This window comes from Osmerus mordax, chromosome 13 (assembly GCF_038355195.1).
Source record: "Osmerus mordax isolate fOsmMor3 chromosome 13, fOsmMor3.pri, whole genome shotgun sequence".
Lineage (NCBI taxonomy): Eukaryota > Metazoa > Chordata > Actinopteri > Osmeriformes > Osmeridae > Osmerus > Osmerus mordax.
In genome coordinates, this window is record NC_090062.1 from 6,565,779 (window position 1) to 6,583,821 (window position 18,043).

General features: G+C 47.8%; 1 protein-coding gene across 3 annotated transcripts; it reads right to left on the reverse strand.

The window, feature by feature from the left end:
* Positions 1-1,386: 1,386 nt before the first annotated feature.
* On the reverse strand, positions 1,387-12,420 carry map1aa (microtubule-associated protein 1Aa). Of its 3 annotated transcripts, none has more exons than XR_010878152.1 (4): positions 5,811-12,420; positions 5,407-5,633; positions 1,688-5,240; positions 1,387-1,579 (listed from the first exon to the last, which is right to left on the reverse strand). XR_010878152.1 is itself a non-coding variant. In XM_067248930.1 (4 exons), the coding sequence occupies exons 1-4, from the start codon at positions 12,403-12,405 to the stop codon at positions 5,085-5,087; spliced, it is 6,939 nt and encodes a 2,312-aa protein (XP_067105031.1). In that variant the 5' UTR covers positions 12,406-12,420; the 3' UTR covers positions 1,387-5,084. The 3 variants fall into 3 exon arrangements, 2 of the variants coding, with proteins under 2 accessions (XP_067105031.1, XP_067105030.1); XM_067248930.1 differs by having other exon boundaries at positions 1,387-5,240; positions 5,811-11,241; positions 11,281-12,420; XM_067248929.1 differs by having other exon boundaries at positions 1,387-5,240.
* Positions 12,421-18,043: the final 5,623 nt, after the last annotated feature.

Sequence of the window (18,043 nt, forward strand, 5' to 3'; positions counted from 1 at the left end):
TTTAGTATTTAACCCTTGAAATACTTTAAGCCTGCTGACATGTAAAGTGACAGGATTGCTCTGTCGGTTGGGGGGGTGAAGCCAGGGAGAAATAACAAAACCTGGTTTAAAGCAAGCATTAACAGAAGCAGTTTCCAATTAAACTGAGACTTGTATAATGTTTTGTGAAAGAATACTGAATAGGGTAGCCGAATCTCAGCTGCACCATGTGGTATGGCTCATTAGACACCCATTGTCGTCTGATTGGCAAGTCTGAGTGAAATAACATTCTCACACTGCATCCTGTCCATGCAAATCTCCTTCTGGCATGTTTGACAGTCACAGCATCATTCACTGATGACCAGTACAGTTCTAATCCACAGGTACAGTACACACTATCCTGTGCAATGTCCAGTATCTGTGAGGCGGGCAGCTATAGTATAAACGTCCATCTGAAGTATCTGTATCAGACTGGACAGAGCAGATCTGTCAGTTAGCAACCCTGCTTTACCCCAGTGCTGCCTGGTACTGTGGTCCGGACACACACAGGAACACTGCCTCCCATTCATCCCGTTTCAAAGAAGGGTAGAAGAAAAGAAGTAGAAAGAGAGAGAAAAGGGGAAGCAGCCCTGTGGTAACATCTGTTCTTCCTACTATACCCCTCTCATGTGATGCTGGGGATGATGTCATAGTCTGGTCCATTCAGTGTGTGCCAGGATGGTATTCAACAGCCCGCTGCTCATTTGCCCGTCGCTCAAAGCAGGGATTGTTCTCCCAGCCCCCTGCAAGACAACGGCTGGCTTATCGTGCCAGAGCATTCCATTAAAAACCAAAGCATTGAATTAAAAAGCAGAGTATTTGATTGAACAGAGAAAAAGTGTTGTTTTAGCAGTCCGAAACCAGACAGTGGCACTGGCAACCATCGTTCATCAGTGCTCTGTCTGTTTACTCCGCTTCACGCTCTCCATCGCTGAAACTGATTTTAGCTACAGTTTTCTTCCTCACAGCCAACATTTCCTCTCATCCCTCATCCTGGTGAGAGGTGGCAGCAAGCTACGCCCCAGTCAGGAGGGGCTGCTCTGAGCGCTACAAACCCCTCATTGTCCCTCTCTGTCCAGACCTCCTTTCTCATGCAGAGGCACATTATTCAGGCTTCAGTCTCCAGTGCTGCATTACATCATCCCCAAATTCAGAGGGGTTTTGGGGAGGTGGAGGAGGTCCCCCTGGGAGAGGTTCTCATGAGGCTCAAGCCACCCTGTGTTCCTCTGTTCCCAGTCCAGCATGTGCCTGGGCATCACTTGTGGTTGTTGATGTATACTAATAGCTAAGATGAGAGTTAAATGTTAAACTAGATTTTCATGATATTTGATTAGCTTTGAATCAGAAAGAAAACGTCAAATTCCTCAATCAATGTTTTTTATTGGTGATCACCACACTTTTCCCTTTTACAATAAATTGGCTGAAGTTACATTTTTTCCTACATGTTTTAAAGAGATATACAGAAGAGTATTGCACTTAAAACAAATGAGAGTCATGAAGCTTGCTAAACAAGGAAAACTATCACAATGCTTTCTTTACAGCACATCCAGGTTACATGTGCCTTCTCCATTCCCATCCACAGGTAAATATACATCTTTTAAAATAGCATGTTTATTATTTTTTTACTATTACATACAGGATTAGAACTAAGAAGGTCACATGCATGTACAAGCAGGGCTCACTGGAATGGTGTACAGTATGATGACTTCGGGAATCAGTTTGTTTTCTGAAATTGAAACCTTTTTTTTAACACAGTACACCAGTGTAACTGGATTTGTTCTGTTTGAATCTTTCTTTAAAAAAAAAATCAAGTGTTTGAATAAAATAAATCTTCAGGATATAAAATGTATTGACGGAGTGATCTGAGTCACAACGTCTGGCAGTCTGGTTTCTGAATGTCTGCGTGCAGAGTGGAGATTTAGCCTAATGATGAAGTCAGTAACATGAGTTAACAGTTTAGTATACATATATATATACTAATATAAGGACTAGACACCTCCCCAGTACAGCAGCTGCAGTAGCAAGTTTTAACTCCAAAGGAAACATCTAACCACATGTTTAGAAGCAGGCTGTTCTGCTTATGAATCCCATTATGTCAAAGACAACTCTAAGCCCTTTGAAAGTTCCTTTAATCCTTGTCAAAATCCCTTTATCGCTCCATTGGTTGGAAAATCCATGCGGCATGTTGAAAACACAAACACACCTTTCTTCTCTCTCGCGTGCAGAGTTCCCTTTCCAAATGACTAACAAGCAGACATTATTAGATAAGCATAACATCATCATCTGCAGCCACAGCTATACTCTCTGTACTGAAAACTCCTGTGTCAGCCTCTGAGATTGAGAAAATGATTAAATCCTACACTTAATTATGGTACATGACTTGCTCTTACCAACAAGTAATGCTTTACCACTGTATCACACTTAAGGTGAGAAAAAAGAAACTAAGAAAGAGCTTGGAGCAGAAATATTATGTTGGATAAGTAACCAAGGCAACCAAGAGATCAATGTTCTCTGATGAAAATGTAAAGGTAATGTGCTACTTCACATTCTGAATGGAACCACACAAGCAAAATCAGCAGAACACTCCTAGTGGTACAGAGAAGTTCATTTTATCCAATCAACAACAAAGAGATACACTTTAGCATTAAAAGGCATATTTTACTTTAAGCGGTAGCTTTTTTTTCCTTTTTTTTTCTATGCTATTATTTACATGCATGTGCCATAATATGCAGGAACACAGAGCAGAATATTCTAATTTGATGCCACAAATGTCTTCAATTCTCAGACAAGGCCTGTTGGTCTTGGATTAAGTTTATGCTATGCTGAGATAGAGGTATAGCATGACTCATCTCTTACTAAGTCAATTACATGATGCAGAAAAATTAAGAAATATCACATCAAAATAACCAAACTTCACACACATTACTGTGTAAATCACTGTTGGAAACCATATTGAATAGAACACAAAAATAAAATGTCAGGTGTTCTTCTCTAAAACATAACCAACATAAATGTAAAAGCAATATAACATTTGTTAGAGAAGAAAAAAACAACTCAAGATATTAAGTCGAGGTGATTGTGTTGGAACTAAAACATCATGGTTCCAGAACTTCCCTTCATAACACTGCCAAGAGACAACTCATCCACAACACACCTCTCCCTTTTAAACTAAATACAAGCACACGCAAAACAATAATATACAATAATACATCATGCCTGCGTGCATCATCATCATTTGAATAAACCATTTCCTATCTATTAAGTTACTCAACTACAGAAATCAGTTATCATAGGATTAAGTATTTTTAGTAAGTAGGTCAAGAAGTTTAGGATAGTGTGCTATTTGTGCTTCTTGTTAGATATCATATTTAGGGAATTTAAAATCCTGTGATTGAAATATTGAACTGACTGTTAAAAGTGCCATCGTAGTATGCTTGGTCTGTGCAAATAGTATTTTTGGACCTTTGCTTTTAATGTACTCATAATTGTCATACTTACATGCACAACCGTGGAAACCTGCCCACATATACTACACCAGAGTCACTACACCACAGAGTCACTACATGATGGGACTCTGCCATTACAGATTCACACCTACATTTCACACACATCTACATTTCCTCCTCAGGACAGAAAGGCACATGTGGGTGACAGTCTAACCTCCAAACAGGCTGAACCACTATGGTCATCAAAGCATTAAGATGCACAGCACACACCTTTCTCTCTGTCTGGTCTTTCACCCAATCAGCAAGTCGGACATCCTCTCAGGGTTTACAGGCCATGACCTCCCCACCACACGTTCCGGTCACTCTGGTTGTCACTGGAACACGCCCTCCCTTCTTTCTGAGCGCGTTCAGGATCACACACACGTTAAAGGGTCATGTCACGGACAACAGAACATTATTAGAAGAAAATCAGATCATTACAGTAAAACTACATCTGGGTCCCCTGTTGGAGAATATTATAAGTAGGAAAATAGAGAACTAGTACCGTCTCTTCTGGTGTACAGCTCTTAGCCCTACAGTGAAAGACCATACCATGGGATTACTTACAATGTCTGTAATTATAGAAGGGCTCTATCTTTCCCTTATGCCCAATAAAAGATCACTGGCATAATGCAAAGATCAGCTCTCAGAATCAACAAATTGGCAGTTGACCTCTTTGCTTCAGTAAAACACAAGGAATCGTACAAACACCACTGGGTGGACATAGCGAGTTACACTACACTGCAAAATGACTCCTACGACAACAGAAACAACCAGAGAGCACTAACCTGTAGGACTAGTGGTCGGAAATATTTAGCGATTAAGAAATGCACTGCAATTGATTCTCACCTTGCGATAAACATGGCAAACACAGGTTACACTTCAACAACCTTTGTGTGTGAGGACTTGTCCACACCCCATATACTACAGCAAATATATTGAAAATACATTTAGAAGATCCTTGGAGAATTCTACTTGGAACATCATCTAAGTCACTGTGTCATCATTAGGCACATACGTTGTAAGTAACATCAGGACTAGTATTAGCTGAAAGGGTGACACGTGGGTAAGGTGAAGATAAAACCGGAATGTTACCACAGATAGCTTGTGTGCCATAGAGATCTAAAACACGTGAAACGTTTACATCTGACACGAGCTGTAAAGTTACAAATGAGAGGGGAATGCTTGTTTTAAGTTCGAGGAGCCGATTACAGAGATAAAGTAACTGTTGCTGTCCCGGACTCAGAGACAGATGCAGTGTGAAACAGAAAGGCCTTATCCTGCCTTCCTCAATACAGACCAATATGTTCACTAAATAAAGAAGAGGACCTACTAGTCATAAAAAGCACCTTTAGAATACAAATGATAATAACAGCCATGCTTGTGGCTGTTATGTGAGTAGGAAATAAACCTCTAGAAAAAATAGACTGGTAGCCAACTCGGTCTCAGCTTTAGCCCACTTGGTTGGCAAGCGATGGTGTCTAAAGCCAAGACAGATTAGCATATCAGGCTATATAAAAGACAGATTTAAAAACAGACCCATATCAAACTAGGGAAGTGAAGAGGGAGGGAGGGAGGCGCTCAGAACTCGATTTTGCAGGCGGGGAAAGACTCGTCCTGCATGACCACAGTGCTGCTGGAGGCCAGGACCATGACGTTCAGCTCCTGCTGCCTCTGGTGGGTCTGCTGGTACCACTCCCGCGTCACGTCCGTGTCATGGGTAGGGATTAACGTCACCTGGGGGGGGGGAGACAAGAGATGGGGCGATGATGAGAAAGAAGAATGAGAGAAGGGGGGTCGGCATCAGGAAATGAAAAAGGTCATAAGGACAGATAAATTGAGGACGAGTGCTGACTGTGCATCTACTGCACTTGAAGGAGTCCCAGAGCAGTGGTGCGGTTACCTGCAGGTTAGATCCCCACTGGGACTTGCCCTCCAGCAGGGCATCCAGGACCCGCCGGCTGGGCTCCTCGCTGCCCGCATCGTTCCCGCTCACCACGTAGTAAGCCGAGCGGATGCGCTTGAAGAACTCCTGGTCCACGTTTTTGGCGCTGCAGTGGTTTGGGATGTAGGCCAGGTCCACATAAATAGGAGGGCCAGGAGGAACCACGGAGCCAGACCTCTGAGAACCTGAGAGGAGAGGCGCAACGTTTACTCTCACACAGGGCTGTAATCCCGATCAAATACACAATACTCTACATCCACTCTAAGATGATCTGCCTCTTTGAGGAAGAATTGTGCACGTTTTGGAATGGTATTATGTTATATTATACTATGTTCTAAATCTCTGTCCTGAGTCCTTCCTACCTGAACTGCTCTTCAGTCCATTGGTCAATCCCTTGCCAGGGGTGTAGCTGGAGCGGGACAGGTCGTCCTCCCTGGAGCCCTGTCCGTCTGACAGACGGGACATCCTGGAGCTCCGTTCTGCATCCTTCTTCTTGAGCGAGGCACTGCGGGGAGACGCCGTCTTGCTCACCGGCATGGGGGACCTCTTACGCCTGGCCGGGGACGCTGACTTGGTCTTCCCTGAGGTCTTCCTCAAACCTTTGGGTTTGGGGTCCTTCTTGAGAGGGCTTTCCGGGGCGCGGTTCAGGTCGTTGGCCAGGGAGTCCGGGTCCACCATGCACGCGTCGGGGTGAGGAGGGTGGGGGCGGGGGTCCACGAGGGGGGCAGGATGCGGGTCCAGGCTGCGCCTGGCGGAGGAGTGGTGGCTGGAGGACTTATCCACAGGCAGGTACTCTGTGTCTTCATCGGAGTCTTCGACCGCGGACGGGCAGTCCTCGGTGCCAGGGGGCACGTCCGAGTCGGACTGGGAGGGGATTGACTCACTGATGGAGGTCGGGGGCGTGTCCTCTCCAGCCAGCCCCGGAGACATCCCCTCTGGGCGCTGCAGAGAGCTGCCATGGGAGTGCTGGTGGGGCTGCTTGTGGGCCCTCCTCTTGACCGACAAGTCACACTCGTCTCCTTCCTGGGACTGGTCGCTCCTGCGGCCGTGCCCTTCGTCCTCGTCGTCGGTGGAGAGGTGATGCGTGCTGGGATTGATGAAGGAGGGCGAGAGGTCTCCTTGGCGCATCCGGTGCTCATCGGAGGAGTAGCCAGGGGAGGCGGAGGAGCGGTAGGAGGAGGTGGCCCCCCTGTAGGAGTCGGCGGGCTGCTCCTGGTCACTGTCGTTGCCATCCGTGCCTCCTCGACTTGACTCCTCCGTGTAGAAGGGCGAGCGGAGCGAGTGATCGGCGGACGAGAGGGAGAGAGGGCGGGCGGGGCGCTCCGGCTCCGTCTCGCGCTCCTCCTCGAACTCGTCCTCGTGACGGTAGTGAGGGGGGGAGTCTCCGGGGACCATCTTCTGCATCTCCCACTCGTAGGTGCTCCTCACTTTCCCCTGGGCCCCGCCACTGGCCGCTGCTCCTTGGGGCATGGGAGCGCTCATGCTGACCTCCGTAGGGCCATTGGAGGCATCGGGCTTGGCGGGTTGCAGAGAGGAGGGTGTGTGTGTGTAGGAGGACCGCACGTCAGGGAGAGCGCCCCCTGTCTTGCTGGAGGTGGAGGAGGTGGTGACCCCGGCTTTGTCTAAGAAAGACAGGTTAGCAGAAGGAGACTTCAGGTTCAGGTCACGCATGTAGGCTTCCTCATCCTCCTCTTCCTCACTGCTGTCAGACTCAAAGTAGTGTTTGCCGGAGGAGTCTGGGCGTGGCGAGGACGTGACACCAAACATACCGGTGCTGATTGTCTCCTTGTCTTTACCTGCCTGTGAGGGCAGGGAGAAGGGCCCTGATGAGGCCCCCAGTCCAGCAGCAGCCTGCAGTTTGGACCCCTCAGCCCATTCAGGCTTATAGAAGCAGTCGGATTGTTTGTCAATCGCCCCTCCACCTGCGGAGGAAAAAGTGTCCTTCTTGTCATCCGCCGTGGTGTAGGAGAGAGAAGTGAAGGGCTTGCCCTCCTCAAAGGGGCTGAGGGGGGAGAAGCGGGCCAAGCTGGATGTGGACTCGGCCGTGGTGGCGGTGGCGGTCGTCATGTGTTTCTCCGACACCTCCAGGTACTCGTCTTTCACCAAGCCTCCAGAGCTGGACATGGGAGAGTCCATGACCAGGGAGTGTTCATCTTTGAAGGAGGAATATTCGAAGAGAGTGGGGTCGGCCGTGGCGGGGGTCTCCAGGTCCTCTCCGAAGGGCCGGCTGGTGGACATAGACCCAGACGTGGAGGAGGAGTAGCTGTAGGCGGAGGAGGAGGAGTACGCCGTCGTGGCGGTCGTGGTGTACTGGAACCCCGTGTCTCCTGCCTTCTTACTCAGAACATCCGGTGTTTTCTGTTTGTCGTAATCAACCTCCCGATCTCTGTCGCTCTCATAGTACTTGTCCTCTGTTGACTTGAGGGGGAAGTCATCTTTCCTTTCTTTGGACATGAAGGAGTCTTTGTCTGAATATGAGTAATCAAATCCAGATGAGAAGCCAGAGGTTCCTGTGGCACCTGCCTTAGAGGATACTCCACCGAGAGATGAGCAGTCACCTTTGCCCTTCTGGAAACTGTCCTCAGTTTTTGAGAATAAGCTAGAGCTGCTTTGGTAAGAAGCAGAGAACCCTGTTGCAGGAGGTTTAGCCAGACTGTTGTATCCATAGCCAGCCATTGAGATCATAAACTCAGGACGGCTGAAGTCTATCATTTCACCGAATGGACTCTTGACCTCTTTCTCCGATTTATCTTTGGCGCCTTTCTCCATGTCGGAGTCACTGACGGCTTCGTCGGAGTCCTCATCCTCCTCTTCTTCATCTTCATCTTCGTCATCATCCACGTCATCATAGTCTTCTTCATCCCTGGCGGTTAGCTTGCGCATGTCCACCTCCAGACCTGCTCCTTTGTCGTCATAGCTCGTCAAGGAGGGTTTGGCTGTAGCGGATGATGTCACCGAGGAGAATCCAGGGGTGTATTTGTAGCTGTCCGTCTCCTCAGAATGGCCCTTCAGAGAGAAGGAATCTTTCTCCGAGGACAAACATGTGGACGAGGCCTCCGGCCTGTCAGCCATAGAAGGGAACCTACTCTCTCTGCTGTACTCGTACGGCTTTCTCTCCTTCTCATCCTTTCCCATCTTGTCTTGCTCATAAGCAGAGCCATGGGAAGAGCCATGGTCCACAGAGCTGGCTCTGTTGTCATAAATGTCACTGTAGGAAAACGTCTTCCCATGAACGTACGGCGTGTCCTGTCTCATGTCTCTCTCCCTGTCAGCGGAGCCTTTACCCTCGCTCTCTGGGCAGCCATAGAGACTGAAATGAACATTTTTATCTGGTTCCTTGAATCCTACTTGGTCGGCTTTCCCCGCGGTGGTATCCTGTTTATAATCTTTAGAGACCATGTCACTTTGCGCTACAGACAAGGGTCTAGATACAACACCACTTGAGCGTACGTCGTCTTCATCTTCCTCCTCGTCATCCTCATCTGAGTACATGACCTGAGGTTGGGGTTTTTGGTCAGTCTTACCAGAGGACTGTGTCTTGTCTGTGGTCTTGGCCTGTGTGCTTTGAAATTCTTTCTCAAACATCTTCTCCTCTTTGGGAGACTTTGCTTCACAGGAATACTCCTCATCCAGGAAGAGACCCTCTTTCTGGTCCATCAGCCTTGCGTTCTCAGAGGGTTGGAGGTCCTTCTTCATGTAATAATCATCATCTTCTTCGTCAGATTCTTCAAATGTTGACCTGTCGCCAGAAAGCCCCGTTTTGAAGGTGCCTTTGTCCGAGAGAGGAGGGGATTTCTGCGTCTCCGTTTTCGATGGGTCCTTTTTGTCCTCCTTCTCTCCTGTTTTGAACCTGTCAGGAACCTTCTCCTCGGTGGGGGAGTAGCCACTGCTGGTGGGGAAGGACTGAGTGGGTGAGGCCAACTTCATGGTGCTGTCATCAGGGCTCAGGCATCGGTCATCGCTGTCATGGATGGAGCTGGACTCAAACCCACTGGGAGGAGGGAAGAGAGGCTTCATTCCAGCTCCGCTCACTGACTCGTCTTTGGAGGAGAGAGCTTGTTTTCCTTTGTCTGCCTGGAAGAGAGGCGACTGGGTGGCAGACGCTGAGAAAGGAGAAGGAGCGAAAGAGGCGGAGGGGGACTTCTCCTTCTCCTTGAGCAACAAGGAGGCTGCATGCTCATAGCCCTCCTGGAGTTTACCCAGGGGGATGTCCACATTGGGAGTCTGGTCCTCATCCTCCTCTTCCTCTTCTTCCTCCTCCTCGTGGAGCGGTTTGATCTTCGAGCCGGCCTCCGTATCATGAGCGATGGGCTGGCACTCCTCTGAAGGAGGCGACTTGAAGCACTTGTCCTCCTCCAGAGAGGATGTGGGGGAGATGGTGCCGGCGGAGTGCAGGTAGTCTTTCCCGTGGGTGGCCTCCGTGCGGGAGGGAACGCTGTTGACCGTGTCCAGGAAAAGAGAGCTCCGCCCCGTCTCCTCCGTCTGAGGGGCGGTCACGGACGTGATGGACTGGTCCTCGGCGACGGAGGTGGCGAACGACGACAGCTTGTCGTATTCCGTGATGGAGGTGGCCGAGGAGATGTGCTCCTCCTCCGCCAGTGGAGCGGCGATGACGTTGGGGTAGGCTGCCAGAACAGGGTCGTGGCTTCCCATGAAGCCTCTGGCTTTGACGTCCGCTGCGTCCGACACGGCGGAGGCCCTCATCTCCCTCAAGCCGTGCATGGAGTCAAAGGAGCCCGGGACGTCGGGGACGGAGATGTCGTAGGTGCCCACGTCGTAGCGCAGGGGGGGTATCCTGTCCTCGGTCTCCTCGTGGATCTCCTCGTCAGAGATGGTCTGCTCCGTCTCGGAGTAGCCAGGGATGGTCTCGTCCTGGATGAAGGAGATGTGCTCCGAAGCAGAGGCCCCGGCTTTCCCTGCAGGGGTTCGGGTGGGGACGGGTTTCTGATCCGTTGGCTTGGAGTCCCACTCCTTCCCAGATTTCTCTTTTTTGGCGTCCTCCATTTTGTATTTCAGCTCGTCGTCATCCTCGGCTCCCTCCAAATCGGCCTTTTCAATCACGTCCCCATCCTCTTCGGAGCTGTCACTTTTCTTGGACCTCAGCCCCAAGCCCATCTTGGTGGAGTATTCGTCGTACTTCTTGTCCGGTTCAGCCTTTCCTTGAAGGTCATCTTTCTTCATCTCTGCTTTCTCGCCCAGTTTGTCAGGGGTTTTAGACAGAGAGGAGCTGGCCTCCAGGTCTGTGGCTGCTTTCCCCACATCGGGCTTGGTGTCTGTGGATCCTGGCCGCACAGACTTGTCATTCTGCATGGGCCCGCTCCCATGCTTGGGGAGCTCATCCTGTTTCAGGGCTTCAAAGTCCTTGGTGAGATCCTCTGGAGAGGAGACCACGGACCTGTCTGCCGACGCTGTGGCTGCCTTCACAGGCTCTTTCTTTGGGACAGGCTTTTTCTCAGCTGCCTGTTCTTTCCCAGTCTTGTTCTTATCGGTCTTGGGCTTGGACTGTGTCTTGGCCTTGTGCAAGGTCTTTCGAACCTCAGGGGTCAGGGGCTTGAGGTCAGGCTTGGTGATTTTCCTCAGCTCTGGCTTCTTTTCCTCTTTAACTTTTGTCTCCTTTTTCTCTTCTTTCTTGACATTGCTGTCTTTCTTTACTTCTCGCTTTTCTTTCTTTACCTCCTTCTTCTCTTTGTCTTTCTTCTCATCCATCTTGGAGGGTTTTTCCTTAATCTGTTTCTTGACTGTTTTCTCCTTGGACAGTTTTTTCTTCTCCTGTGTCGCTGCCTCGGGTGCCACCTCGCTGTTCTTCTGCTGTTTCGCTGCCTCGGGTGCCACCTCGCTGTTCTTCTGCTGTTTCGTGGCTTTGACACTGTCACTCTTCATCTTCTTTTCCTCCTTCTTTTCAACTTTGTTCTCCTTAGCGGAATCACTCTTGGTCTCGTTTTCGTCCTTCTTGCTGACTTTGGAGAGGGATTTGGGGGATTTGAGACTCTCCTTGCTGTCGGTTCTGGATTTCAGTTTAGTTTGCTTGATGATGGGTGGAGGAGCCCCAGAGGAGATGTCCTTCTGAGTAGCCACCGGGTAGCGCAGGAAGTCCAGGTGCTTCAGCTTCTCCAGCCCTTCCAAGATTTTGTTCTGTGGTGCATTTCCCGGAAACAGAACCCTGACTATCTTCTCAGTGGGGCTGTGAGGAATCCACACTATAAGGGCTGTGACCGACGTCAAATAAGGGACAGAAATCTCCCCTTCTCTTCCATTAGACATCATAATGCCAGTCTTGGCCTTGCTGTTGCCAGCCCACTTCTGCATAAGAAACTGCATCTCTTTGCTCTCCTTCACTGGGTTCAGAACGTACATGTCTAACTTCCCAACGCCCAGCTTGTGGAACAGCGTGATAGGTTCGATGGTGTTGCTGACCACCCTGAAGAGAGGCTCTGGCTTGATGCCAAGCTTGTTGAGGTACTGCAGCGTGAGGGATGCCTCCTCGATGCTGCGCTTCACTTTCAGAGTTGACTCGGGCATCCGTAACTTCTCCGGAACGTTGAAGAACACCACGCCGAGCTCGGGGGAGATCAGGTTCTTCATCCAGTCCCCGTAGGTGTTTGACCCAGAGCCTTGACTCTGTTCCTCCTCCTGCTCGGCTATCTTCCTCTGGAACAGCCCGTTGATGCCAGGGAGGTTGTCCGCGCCGATGTGGGTTAGCAGGACCGAGTCAATCCTGTCCAAGTGTCGGACCAGCTTCCAGAAACAGGACCTACGTTCAGACCCCCCATCCACCAGGATGTTGAAGCCGTTGACGGCGAACAGGGCAGAGTCCCCCCTGCCCCCGGGGAAGATGTAGCAGCAGGGCTTGGACAGCTTCAGGAAGCCCCCGGAGGTGGGCGGCTCCAGAAGGTCAAAGGGCGATGGGACATCCACCGTCTCAGAGACGTACTCGGTGAACTCTGTGACTCCCTCCATGTCTGGGAGCACGGGGTCAGGGTTCAGACGGTAGTCCAGAAGGTTCTGGAGGTGCTGCTGCTCCTGGCTCTGCCCCAGGGAGCTCCAGCCTCCGTCACCCAGGCAGGAAACAGTTAGCTTGGGCCGCTGGTCTGTCAATACACCAGACAGGACTTCAGTCACCTGGAGAAGGAAGCATACATGTACCAGAGGGCTCAAGTTAAACTGGGTGATTAATGACGTCTTGAATAACTTCAAACCATAATTTCCTCAACCCATCCTATATTACATCAATTCAGATTACAGTAAGGGTTAGCCTGGTGGTTTCGCTTACTCGATGATCAGACAAGATGTCAGAGAAGTGTTTCCAGGTGAAGGTTCCACCTTGTAGTATGACGTCTCCTCCCTGCTCTGAGCTCTGTCCACTCAGCACCAGGAGTTTGTGTCCAGCACAGTCTGTGATCAGACAGCAGATCTACAGAGGAAACACACAGACACAACAACGGATGAAATCGAGCGTATTATAAATATGCAGCTCAATAGTCTGGGTCAAAAAATTATTTGTGATACAGAATATATTCTGTGCTTACGGAAAGCTTAATGGAACGCTTTTTTGAAATGCTGTTCAACTGATGACCAGCTTATAATGACATTTTGTTAAGTGCATGGAGAGAGTTCAGGTGAGGGCTCTCTGTTGTCTAGTGTGACTCATGCTTACCTCTGATGTTGTGGTCTCCTCTGATGGGTTGACTAACACCACTGTCTCAAGGACATCGCTCTTATAACGAAGGATTCTCTGGCCTGGAGAGAGAAAACACACCACACATTAATAAGGATGACAGATATTATTCAATGTTTAGTCATCTTTCTGATATAATTGCTATGATAAAAAATAAAAAAGCAATAAACAGCATGATTTAAGAATAATGGAAATGTATAAGAGGCTCAAATTATTATTTTAACACATTTTTGTTTGTTCTCATGAACAGCATGACATACAGTATGTTGCTGCATATTAGACATTTAATATGGCATCAAATTGGAGAGGCCCTAAAACGTCTGATGCAGGAGATCCACGGCAGAACTGTTGTCTTTGGTTAATGCACTGTGATTGGTTGAATTAGAGAAGCCAATTATCAAAAGAACAAAATGCCGGAGCTGTATGTAAACATATCCGAGACCAATTGCTGATAACACAATGTTCTGTCCTCCAGCATGTGTCAGTTACAATCAGCTTTACTGTATATCGCGTATGGGCTGTCTACACACAGTCTCTGCTGCTCTCTAACTCTGCCATCTTAGCTTCAGCCTGGCTTTCACTGAAGCATCTCCATGTGCTTAATCCCATGGTCGCTGTCTCTTTTAAACAACACCATCACAACAAAAATGGCATAGCCTCAATCACAAACCCCATTGGCTGTTGCTATGGGGATGCTTATCTGGCGTTAGCTGCCGCTAGCTGAGTTACACTGACCCAGTCTTGGGTACGGCAGACGCATTGCAGCATTTCTGAGTGAGGGAGGGGAGAGGGACAGAGGGAGAGGAAAGAGGGAGAGAGCCTGTGCTGCATGAGAAAATGCATATAGCTCAACACAGGAAGGGGGAGGTGAGCAGCAACAGCATCACATAGCCAGAATACAGATGCTTCATCAGGGAAACTATATTTAGCATGAAATGGCTTATGGGCTCATATCCAAAACCAAGGATCCGAAAGGGGTTATCACAAGATTAGGTTTTTCCCTTATTTTTTCTGCATTAGGGGAAAGGCAAGGGAATGCATGCCCAACAGAGCAGAATAAAAGAAGGACATGTCCTGGTGTCCAGGGATTCCATGTAAGGGCACCAGAGGCATTGTAAATACTTTAACAAGACCAGAGTTGCCCTTTCAACAATAATTTGCATCTTCCCAGCTCTGTGGCTAGTGCCGGCCAAGGACATTAAATTCTAAGATCATTTCTGCATACAAATGGCTGAAATTCGATCACGACCATGCGCTTAACAAGTAAACAGACCCTGGCCTAGTTTTGAGATGTATTTGTTGTTTAATTTTCACCTTATGGCCTGGAATAAGTTAACAGTTTGAATTTGCTCAGCTGCTGAGCAACTAAATAGAGTCAAATGTATTATTTTCACCCCCAATGAAGTGGCTGAATGTTGCGATAACTACACCATCGCAAAGGTCAATTCATGTTTTGGATGAATACACTTGAACACTGAGTAGGCAGAGACACAGTATCAGGCCTGACATCTTAAATGAAGCATTGAGCAATGCTACTGTATCGAGAATGTCAATGAGACCAGAGGTCTCCTCTGATGATCACTGAAGGCTAACTGTCACAGCGACACGTTCCGTGCTATACATAATACAGAGGCAGTTTGTCTGAATCAACAACGAGAGGCACCAGTTCCAAATTCACACAAAAGATTCATCACTGCCTTTTAATGAGGGCTTACAACAGAGAGAACCAAACACAGCCTTCCTAGAGACACAGTGGGAGTTTCCAGCTGATTTTGCTCTTGCTTTCGAGAGAGGATTGAGCAAGGTAAGTAAGCTGGCCAGGGTAAACAAATACATTCATGTTTTGAGGTCTTTCACTACACTTAGCGTGATGAGTTTGTCCTTGGTTCTTCATGTCAGGTGATTAAACGGATGGAGTCGTGTCCTGGGCAGTTGAGAATATCCTTCTGCATCTGAACTACAACAATGACATTCTCCAGGCATGCCTGTCACTGTGACCTTCATACAGTACGGTTCATTACAGAGAACGTCTCTGCTGCGTTTCCTGTTGCTGACACTGAACATTAAGACAGAGAGCAAGAGATGACCAAGGATTCTGAACCTGATCTGATGTTAACTCCATTGGATGGCAGTTTAACTGGCAGCCACTGGACAGAATGTTAAGTTGATGCTTTCAAACGTATTTATTCTTTGTCCTCTAAAGTAGGAACTGTAGTACACTTGGCAAAAAAAGACTACATCTATACATTGATCTATACATAGATTAAAACATCTCGCCCAAGAGACTAATCATTTGTTTCCACTCCTATAATTCCTTTTTACATGTCATTATCACATCACAAGAGAATCTCTAGTTTATCCTCATGTGTACCCACACAACCATCTGTTTAGTGTACCTCTTCATACCCAAATCAAATCATCAGGCAAGAGTTGCATCTTACAAGTTGTGCACTTGTACTCTTTCTCTAAAGGGAAAGCAACATGCATCAATATCAAAAAGAAAACAGTTGATGCAATTTGAGGTGCTGTCAATCACTATCATCATCTCCTTGGGGTCATTTTACTGCGAGCCCGCCGCCAGCACACACAGGGTCACTGCTGTGTGCTTATGAGGCATGCTAGTGTGGACCTGTGGTGACTTTTGCTTCACCAAACCCTGATGTGTCTAGACTGCTGATCCGCATGCTTCTTTCTTTCTTGTTGTTCACCTACTGTGTCATTCAACTCTGGACATGGCCGCTGGTTCCAAGATGACTGCCCACCACAATCACAGTGGGTCTACACCACAGGCCGAAGCTTCTTAGCCTCATAGCGCAGCTAATTCCCCACAGAGAGCAAGAGAGAGACTAGTAGTGAAACTAAAGCCCACAAATATAACATCTAACACCACTGCAATGACTACGGTTTTGTCCAGAGACCATCATGAGAATCATGAGAATTTTGCTGTGATGTCATAGTAAAAAAAGCTTGTTGGAACGCACCTCATTGTTTCACTGTCAGCACCATGGACAGCAGCTGCTGCTAGAAAACATTCTTTTTTCAACACAATCTTATAAACTTCAAATGTAACAAGCACTACCGGTAGCTATCTGAAAACACCTTCACTTCACACACTCTATTCTCTATTTCCTTTTACATGAGTCTAAAGAATGTGATGAACTTTCACGTTGAACACTTCCCTTCATCTTCCTTTCCTCTCTCCTCTTGTCAGTACTCTTCCACACATTACTGTCATCCATGCTCTACTCCTGTCCACAACGGACAGCCGGTGTCTCACTTTCACACTTTAACAATGTTTGTTGAAAGATTTCTGGTCACTTTAAAAGCCCTTCTATCACTCAACCCCCTGACACTCAGTTTAAGAGAAAGAGACATCTGGAGCAACAAAAAACAGCCAAGCAAAATATCCATGACCTGTACCAGCAGAACATCAAATCTCACTGTATCAGGTTCATATACTGCAGGTAACACTGCAAACCGCAGCAAAAAATATCCCAGGACATTGATATAGAAACAGGGGTAGGGTGGAGGACAGAGGGTGACTTCGGGCACAGGAGGTGACAGAAATCTGGTGGAGGTCAGCAGGTGAGGTGCTGAGCTGAGAGGATTCTGATTCAGTACTGGGGGGGAGGAGATAATGAGAGAGAGAGAGAGAGAGAGAGAGAGAGAGAGAGAGAGAGAGAGAGAGAGAGAGAGAGAGAGAGGGAGAGAGAGAGGGAGAGAGAGAGGGAGAGAGAGAGAGAGAGAGAGAGAGAGAGAGAGAGAGAGAGAGGGAGAGAGAGAGGGAGAGAGAGAGGGAGAGAGAGAGAGAGAGGAACATATGGAGCTGGGATACACTTAATAAAGGAGTTAGAAGGACCACACATACCAATGATGTTGCTATGAGAGTAATCTCTCCTCAGTAAAGATCACTGGAGGGACACATAGATGTTGGATGTTTGTGTTCAAACACTAAAGGAAGAGCTGGGGGTTATGGTCCTGTGTGGTGTCCAGGGCTGATTTGCTGCTGCTGTCAGCTGTTTATTATAAACGTTGTGTTTTATTCGAGGTAATATAAGTAGTCTGAGTCAGGAAAAAAATAGAAAAAAATGAGTGAACATGTTCATCCTCCCCTGGTGTATAGCTTGTTTGACTACTGGAAGATAATAGCCTATTTGGTTGAGAATTACATAGAATCAGTGTTGAATGTAATATTTTAATCAAGACTGATTGTAAAATCAGAGGAATCACAGGTCAGGCAGAAGCCATTTTGTGACTAATCATCTAGTAAGGAGAAGAAAACGTGGAACATTATGTTGCCAAGACAACTGCATCGTTCAGGCCAATAGCACAAGTGGAATAATGGAAAACACTTGAACATGTATATTATACATACTATTATACATATTATTAAGAGAGATGACAAAGTAAGATGGAGTGAAGAAGGCAGTAGGAGGAGTCAACTGCAGCACTCTGCAAAGCATCATGGGAAGGGAAAAGAGAGCGCTCGACACATTCAAGGTACAGGAAGCGCCGGGTTAATGGGCAGTTATGGGGACTTCCTGCTTGGACACCTGGCAGGATGAGAGGGCTTTTCTGGCCATTTATCTCTGGCAACTGAGGCGACGAGAGGTTTCACTGGCCTGGTGAGATGGTCTCTGAGTGTGTGTGTGTGTGTGTGTGCGTGCATGCATGCATGCAGTAAAACTAGACTATGTCCCATATTTGCACTGACTCCACGGGGCATGGTGCTCCTTTTAACCCTGCCAAACCACACTCTGCTCTACAGAGCGGGCAGAGATAACACTGCGCGTGGTCAATAGTGCTTTTATATCATGTTTATATAACTAACAATGAAATATAAAAAAAACTGAAATGGTGGATTATCAAACAGTCAGCCATCTTCTTAAGTGGTTCTGACATAGTAAGCTCATGATTCTA